Source organism: Aptenodytes forsteri, unplaced genomic scaffold (genome assembly GCF_000699145.1).
Source record: "Aptenodytes forsteri isolate BGI_AS27 unplaced genomic scaffold, ASM69914v1 Scaffold132, whole genome shotgun sequence".
Lineage (NCBI taxonomy): Eukaryota > Metazoa > Chordata > Aves > Sphenisciformes > Spheniscidae > Aptenodytes > Aptenodytes forsteri.
Window position 1 is genome coordinate 3,908,446 of NW_008795520.1, and position 9,145 is coordinate 3,917,590.

A 9,145-nucleotide genomic window follows, 5' to 3' on the forward strand; every position below is an offset into this window, starting at 1 on the left:
AGGCTTCCTAGAGAGGTGGTCGATGCCCCAAGCCTGTCAGCGTTTCAGAGGCATTGGGACAATGCCCTTAACAACATGCTTTAACTTTTCGTCAGCCCTGAAACAGTCAGGCAGTTGGACTAGATGATCGTCATAGGTCCCTTCCAACTGAAACAGTCTATTCTACTCTATTCTAAATAAATCACTCTTACCATGCTAGCAACAATAATGCTAGTTAGGATTGAGGAAGCAGCTTTCAAAGGCTGTCTGAGCAGCCTGCAAAACGTGAGCCAATACTACCTTCCCTATTCTTCAGGTGGCGGTGGTGTTCTGGTTTAACCCAGCAGGCAGCTGAACACCACACAGCCGTTCGCTCACTCCCCCCCGCAGTGGGATGGGGGACAGAATCGGGGAAAAAAGTAAAATTCCTGGGTTGAGATAAAGACAGTTTAATAGGACAGAAAAGGAAGGGAAAATAATAATAATAATGATAATGATAAAAGAATATACAAAGCAAGTGATGCACAATGCAATTGCTCACCACCAGCCAACCAATGCCCAGCCAGTCCCCGAGCAGCAGTCACCGCCCCCCGGCCAACTCCCCCTAGTTTATATACTGAGCATGATGTCACATGGTATGGAATGTCCCTTTGGCCAGTTTGGGTCAGCTGTCCTGGCTGTGCCCCCTCCCAGCTTCTTGCTGGCAGGGCATGGGAAGCTGAAAAGTCCTTGACTAGTGTAAGCACTGCTCAGCAACAACTAAGACATCAGTGTGTTATCAACATTATTCTCATCCTAAATCCAAACCACAGCACTGTACCAGCTACTCGAAAGAAAATTAACTCCATCCCAGCCAAAACCAGGACAGGTGGGGAATGAGACAGAATCCCAAAAAGGAAATCTTGCCTACTATCGGATTGACAGGAGCAAAGCAATGCAGCAGTGATGCACTCGGAAGGACACTGGCTGCACAGCTGTTGCACTGTTTGGGATGTGCTCGAGCTGAATGAGCTTCCCAGAGCACAACAGAGACTCCAGTCCCCACATCTGGGGAACAGGTAACACAAGAAAGGAACTGCTGCGAGCGTTAGTGCTGTATTTCACTGTCATTTACATCCTTTGTGTGAGGGACATTATTTGGAACAGGATTGGTTTGAGGACAACAGCAGACACCTTCTAGGAGAGAGATCACTGGGACAGTGCATCACCTCATGAAAGCCACAGCCAGGGAATGGACATTACGTTTCCTCTTTTCAAGGTTTTTAAAACAAACAAAAAAAAGGGGCGAAGCCCTCTTGTGCCTGCCACTGACAGGCCAAGCTAGGCAGCCCTTCACCAAAATGGGCATGTGGCAGTGCAACTTATCAACAAGATATTTTAGATATTAAGGGCTCATTTTGTTCTACTAGACAAACTCATCAAATTTTGGCATGCAAAACTACTCCACTCTGCATTCTCCTTCAGAAGAATTTAAATAACGAAGCAGGAATCCTTTTGTATTTTACATCTCATTTGTTGAACAATCATTTTTTTCTCCACTGATAAAAATTTCAGTGAAAACTCTTCCTCTCCCTAAGTCTGCCAAAAAACATCACTGACTTTCAGGTCCATGTTTCTCATTAATATGTTTCAGAAACATATTCACATCCTACAAACACAGTACTGGTACATCTTGTATTTTGATAAAAATATTAAAATTTTCAACAAAGCTAGAATAATTTCACAAACACTTCCATTTAGTAAAATAGCACTTTTGGTCTGCAAAGCATTTTGATGGGGAAATTTCAGAAAGATCTAATGATTTTTTTATTTGTGGGTGCACACATGCAAGAGGAAAAAGACAGAAGGCTTTATATAAAAAGAAAAGTGTGTGTGCTCAGTTCTACAGAAAAGCTCACAGGGACAAATTAAAAATACTTTTTAAGTGCCTTATGGGATTTATGAAACTGCCTATGGTAGCTACCCAACTGACTTAGCTATCTGCTTTGGCAGGTAATGGGACCGAGACAATGAAGTTATGCAAGCAATTCTGTAAATCTTAAGAGCATGACTGCAATCTTTCAAAGCTCAAATGCCTTTGTAAACGTGAGCTAGATCCTGAGCTATACAGGTGTCCTATGAGGGACTTACAGAGAAGCTTTCATGATCCTTCAATATAGCCATTTACTACAGACACAGCCTTTATTGCCCAATCTGCTGCTGCCTCTAACCAGTATCAAGAAACTCTGCAGTCAAAGCCACTTGTCTAAAACCTTGAAATGCACACAATAAGGATCTCTTGGATCTCTGAATTTAATACCCCGCAGTCACTGGCACCTCACTTATATTCTGCTGTTAATAAACTGATACAACTCACACTTGGGATGAACTTTATTTTCTTCTCCCCACCACTCCAGTGAGGAGGCTGTTCCCAAATTTCACCATCCTAGAACCACGTACCCCTGTATGAACAGCAACTAAAGGCCACCAGCCCCCAATGGACCAGAACTGGAAAGGCTAAAACACAGTCTGACAGGAAAATTAGGCTCTCATCTTGTAGCAGGCAACAGTACTAAACCTGCAGCTACGATAAACGCCAGTAGCCAGCGTTAGCTGTAGAACCTGGGAAGTTCCAACTTAAACACCAAAGCTGAACAAAACAGAGCTATTATCACAATTCAATAAAATTAGTATAAATGAATATAAAATTCAAAACATTAGCTGAGTTAGATCGGTTCTTTATATATTGAAATTCATCCCTTACCACAATAACAGTATACAGACAATAGACAGCGTTCAACTCGGAGACCCTAGCTGTCACAGCACGGTATGGGGCAAGAAATAATCTTATCTCCAATGAAATTGTACCAGACTACCAGACTTTATAGGATTTAGTCAGCAAGCTCTTCCTCAACACCAGGAAGTGAATACATTGGCATTCGGAAGGAATTCAGAACAAAAGCTTTCTGCATCCCCAGGCACTGTGTTTTCTGAATTCACTGGATGGTATTTTAAAACAGAGTCTTTCGAAATGCTATAGGCTAGAGATGACAAAGTCACATCAAACAGTAACAAAGTCTGCATGTGAGAGATAGGGAAGAAGTTTGGAACCTCCTTGGCAGGCATGGATAACATAAGGCGTTAGCGGCTACTCATGGATCCAAGAATAGAAATTAATTCAGTGTGCAAATCTGTGGCTCGCAATGGTTTGTTTCACACTGAAAAATCTCATCTGCATTTTCATTCATGGACATGGTACTGATCATTCTTTAGTCCCTCTGCTGTTCTGCATCCTTACATTAATATCAAGAGATGTTATTCTCTTTAATTTTAATGTAGTGACATGAATTATGAAACAGTACATAGAGTATCTTTTCTTGCCTTCTTGTTGTCTTATTTTTCATGGTGCTTCTTAGCTCAAGCAAGCCTTCACAAACACCTATGTGTTTAAAAAGATATAATGTAGAAATAGCTAATCTTCTAGTTTAACTTTAATGCCTCCCACCTTTAAAACCCTCTGTGGAAAAACTCTCTACATTTTATTTCCGTTGGAGTTCGTATGGTGCACCACAGAGTTTGCAAGAAAATGTCCCTGATAAACAAAGTTTTAGGAAAGCATAGGGAAGGAAGATGGGAATAAACCTATTGTTACTTTGCTACACTACTGCATGACACACAGAATATAACAAGGTGAATAATACTTGTAACAGTATTGTGGGACTCTGAAATGCAAACCTGGATTCTGCACAAAAAATGTTCTATTTAAATTTCATTAGCTACTTTGTCTTTATTACTATAAAAAATATGGGCTAGATAGGTTTATAATGAAGTTTTGATTAAACTGTTTGCTACACACTTTAAAAAAATGTACATGTTACTAATGTCTGAATAAGCACAAACTTTGATTACAGTTCACATTATTATGTCTAGACACGTGCTAGTTGAACTGATAAATAATATTATTTTAGTCCCAAAAAAACCAACTTTTTACTGAGGTAGGAGTATTTCTTTAGTGTACTAAAAATATTACCCTGCAATGCATAAGTTGCTGTTTATTTGCCTTCCCTACTTCTTACACAGACAGATCTTTCCTGTGAATGCATTATAACTGACAATACCGTAAGTTCACCCCATAATAACTGGCGTGGAAAAGAAACTAAGAATCTTCTGAAATCCATCTCAGTGAAATGTCTAGCATACACTTGTAAATAACCTCAATTTCAAGTTCAGCCTGTATTTCTAGCCTCTAAACTGACAAAAATAATTGCTCCCTGCCAAAGGGAAATAAATCAGCAGACCTGCAGTTTTCAACATGCTGTTTTTGAACCCTGAGGGAAGAGAGGGCGTCCTCAAAAACATTCAAAGAGCTAAATAAGAAATGTGAGCAACTAAGTAGTCGGTGTAAAAGCAAGCAAGGGACCTTGTGACCACTGAAACGTCTTCCAAGATCCGCAAATCAAGAACGCAGAGACACTGTGACAGATGGAGGAGTCAGGTTGCAGTTGTAGGATGATGCTCCTAAACCAGTCCTATAATGAGGACAGACTTGGGTGAGGAACTGTTTCTCTGCAAGGTGGTTGTCACTGTCAGAGTTCAGTTTCTTGGATATACTCAACAGACAAATAGCAACCAGCAAAGATCCTTACAGCCTGCGTTCACCCACAGATTTGGCCATTTCTACAGGACACAAGCACAGAAACTGTGACCATATTATAACAAAAGCAAAACACCTGTGCCATCTGATGAGCTAATAATACTGTTGAGAAATACATCTGCAATACCAGATTTAAAAAAAAAAAAATCAATCCCCAATCTCAAAAAAAAAGATTTAAAGCCCCAACTGACCAATGACTGAAGTGCTAATCTGGAACTTCTGCCATTTTCAGTCACTATTTCTAGAAAGAAAAAGGTTGTCTGATGCCACAGGATTGAATTTCAGCAAACTAGTCCAGATGCATTTGTTTTTACTGCATATTTTAGCTTAAAGAAAAAGCACTTTTCTAATAGCAGTGATAAATACAATTAGCTTAAAATTCATTAAACGTAGTACAAAGTCTCAAAATCACAGACAACATCTTCCTTATTTTCATAAATCACCTTGAACAGCAAACTACTTATACCTGTGTTTCACTGAACAGCCAACTGTTTCACAGTACACAAGTGATAATAAAGGAGAAAGACTTGTTATACTGGCCGAGACTTACATGTATTGGTGAAGCAGGATCAGGCTGAACACTCTAAAAACAGAACAGAAAAAAAAAGTTTGCTTACAGAATTTTGCCTTCGTAGAAGTTAGAAGACAATTCAGCAATTGGATATGAACTTGTGCCCTACCTTTAGGAGAGAATACTGGCAGCTGGCCATCACGAGACAGAACAACAGAACCCAAATGTCTTTACAGAAGCCTTGATTCAGAGTCAGGAATCCAAGAAGTGAAACGAGAACGACTAGCAGGACAGCAAATACATTCTCCTTTATATCTTCTGTCCTATGTGAATAAAAGTGTTAAGAGAAGTACAAATATTTATATATTCATTAGGGGTCCATTTGCAGCTGGTATGAACTGTCAGTGCTGGAGCTACCAGAATTTACAGAATCTGAGGTTTTGCTCCCAGAACTACCTTTCCATGTTCAACGGTACTTCACCCCCATGCCAAAGACCTTACCCACTGTGATAGCTAAAATGTGTAGAAAAGAGGCATGTGCACTGAAGTCCAGCACCCTCCAATCTCGCTTCCCAAATAGAATTCCACAGTGGAGCCGATTTGAATATAGGCAAGTGTATGTTTATAAAAAACAAACAAACAAAAACCCCAAACACTTTTAAATGAGGAAATAAGGCATTCATTTAATGAAAAATGTATGTCTGACAACAAAGAATTAGATGAAAGACCAAATTTGCATCTGATGTTTTATTCGTTTTATCTGTTCTATTAGAACATGGAAGCTGAGATAAAAACCAATGTTAATATTCAGGCTATAACAAAAGAGTTTATCAGCAGACGCTTTCCATGCAATTGAAACACAGAGATAAGACACCACAGATAAGTATCTGCTCTGGACCTAAGCTCTCTGACTATACAGCCTGATTTCTGCAGCATGTAAAACTGTCATCTGACATTTCTGTTGTAGAGCCCGTATTAACATATATGGCATAGCACCCACCCATAAGCAGAGATAGGAGAGCCAGCAGCCATTAGGTATGTAGGCTAACATCTCTGAAGCTCCTAGTAGTCTGGCAGATTACCACATGAGGTCTAATAGCAAAGGGCACTGCCTGAAGAGTCGATGCCAAATGAAACTGAGGGACTAGAAAAAGGAGAGATGCCAAGACAAGAAATTTTCTCTAAACAAATAAAACTGAACTGGAACAGAGGGAGCAGCTGAAAGATCCCCTCCTGAATATTCACTCTATAATTTTTTTTTTTTTTTTTTTTTTTTATAAGATTGGAGTACTTGGCTTACAATACCCCGGGACCCTTCCACTTCTGTATTTTTGCTCAAAAGACTGATCTCTCATCAGAAAGCTCAGAACCATTGGATCCAACAGCTGAGAGTCAAATTAAAGACTATCCTACAGGCCTGGTGCTCACACGAATCAAAGTCTCTGCTTGAAGATGAATGGTAGTGAGAACCACCAAAACTAACTCTGAAGAAAAACATTTTCTTCTACTTAAAGCAAACAAGCATCTGTCTACTCAACTAAGACACTAATACAATGCTCAATTTTTCCTTCTCTAATCATCTGCATTGCTTTATACATGTGGAGCCACACACTGTAACACTACTACATGGAGTTGCGTTTTAAAACAGCTTACCTGTCCAACAATGCCAACAAGGTAAGTCGATCATACCAGACTTTAATCCATTTGCCAGGGAATATAACAAATCTGTAAAACTGCCTGTTCAGTTTCCGCTGTGCTGAAGAACATGAAGAATCCTCAGGGTCCTGGCTAGGTTGCTTTAAAAACAAACAAACCAGAAATATACAAAACACACTTTCACATTGACATATGGCTGCCAGCAAAACAGGTGTTTAAAAGGCCAAATTTACATGAAGTTTCAGATTATTATTTTTTTCTAAAAGGGATAGAGGGAGAATTTTTCTTCTTCATTTTAAATTAGAAACAGATATCACACCAGCTTAATTATTGCAGATGGACAGAAGCTATATCAATTGTGGAGCTCAACAGTTATAATATGCTTTAAACATAAATATTCATTAAAAAATAATTATTTTTAGTCCCAATCCACTTCTTGCCTAAAGTTTCTTTTTGAAGATTTTTCCATGCGTCAGGCTAATTACAGCACAACACAAAACCACACATGATAGGACAAATCCTTGTTTTTAACCAAAATATCAAGTAGGCTTCAAGGCCTAGAGGCATGACTTAACAACTCTCCTTCCAGAACACAGCTTTGTTTATCTTTCCTGAGATGCTTCTAATACCACATCAGGTGTGCATCCTCAAGAACAGCAAGAGGAGAAAAAAAAAATTTGCAAACAAGCATAAACGTCACTAGTTTAAGAGTCTCTAATCTTACCATCACAATCATAAATCCTTCCTTTTGAATATTGCTTTTGTCAGATTCTAAGGACTTTTCCTCTTGCTTGTGTTTGAACAACAGCATTTCAGTTCTCCTCCAAATCTACACCTGCACTCCTTCACCAACACTTGTGGGGAGGGAGGCTTATCTACAGACCATCAGCCAAAGTCTGCAAAGCTAGACAACAGAACCAAAAAACCTCTGCAAAGTAGTGATTTCTTTCCAAAGTACACCAATAATTGATTTGGGGGGTGGGGGATATTTTTCTTTCAAGAAGAATTTGTCTGATATTTCTAATCAGTGTAAAGCCTAGTGGTTTTCAACCTCCTTCTACCCCCCCCAATTGTTAAAGATAATTGATCAATATTAGATAATATATCTATTATGGAACTCTAGGCAATGTTTACATTAGAATTATTTGTGTTTGATTAACGTTCCTAGTCAGAGAAGGGGCTTTCTGTGTGAAATAATTGATGACCTTTTTGAATTGTAACTGTCAGAAAAACACAGATTTTTAAACAACCTGTCCACCTGCACAAAGGAATTGTTAAATTTTCTCTCAGATTATTGGCATAATTTCTAATCTTCACTTTCCAGGAAAAGGAATTTTACACATAATTTACATGTGACTTAATGTATTGCTGCATGTCAGCTGGGAACCAACTCATTGATATCCTCAGTCTGCTGGCCAACATAAGGTAAACCAGGCTAGCTTAAGCTTTGGAGAAAGAAATTCAAGTTTATGCATTTTAACTCATGCCTCTGATTGACTAAGAGCGTACAGCCACACAAGTGCCGGGTAGCTCAGCCACTATCAGCACAGGACAGTAACTCACTCATGTTTCTGAGCATTCAAACATGCCAGGGGATGCCGGGCTGTTCGGCATTCTTTCATTTGTTAACAATTCCAAGTAATTTAAAAGCTGTGAGACTGATTGCAGTCCTTTCACCATGCTGATTGTAAAATCTAAAAGTAGTTTAGGTACTCCAAATTTTAATATTTCTATTACCACTGTAAAAAGTCGCTTAATTATGGAGTTGGGGCATTTTTAAAGAAAAAAATGTATTTTAAAATATTACAGTTGCTAATACTGGCATAGTTTTGTTTCTCTTGGGTCCTATTTCCCAACAGAAAGTAATGTGAAACTCAATCAACTGCAATCATTAAATTCACTCATCTAATCTAGATTGCTCACTATAACTAAATAAAAAAATCAAAATGGTGGCAAAGAGTCCATTAAAAACACCTAAGGATCTGATTGTTCAGTCCTCAGAACAGCTTAACATGTATTTAACTGAGCGCATAAGTGAACATTTTGGCTCCTGAGGAACTGTAACGTTTGGATGAAGTCCATTACATGAAGCTTGCAGTACTTGGGCTGGAGTCAGATTTTGGAGCTGCATTTGGGAAACTCCCTGACTAGCCCTGAGCAAGTCACTAAGTTTAATTGTGCCTCCTATCAAAAAAGGGCTTATAAAAGTTCACTTTATAAGTTTATATGGTGTCAGAGACAGCCTGAAACCCTAGCTTCACTGAAATCAATGACAAAACTTTTCCTGACTTACATAGGCTCAGAATTTCACGTTTAATAAAAAAAAAAAAAAAAAAAAACAAAAAAAAAAAAACCCCGAAACCAGG

General features: G+C 38.9%; 1 protein-coding gene across 1 annotated transcript in view; it reads right to left on the reverse strand.

Annotated features, from left to right (window-relative positions):
• PCNX2 (pecanex homolog 2 (Drosophila)) overlaps window positions 1-9,145 on the reverse strand; it is a 153,489-nt gene that overhangs the window by 110,256 nt on the left and 34,088 nt on the right. The window contains exons 10-12 of the mRNA XM_019472707.1: window positions 6,777-6,919; window positions 5,293-5,446; window positions 5,163-5,195 (exon numbers count right to left, since the gene is read on the reverse strand). Of these exons, the coding sequence (XP_019328252.1) occupies window positions 5,163-5,195; window positions 5,293-5,446; window positions 6,777-6,919 (330 nt within the window). The remainder of the gene's footprint in view (window positions 1-5,162; window positions 5,196-5,292; window positions 5,447-6,776; window positions 6,920-9,145) is intronic.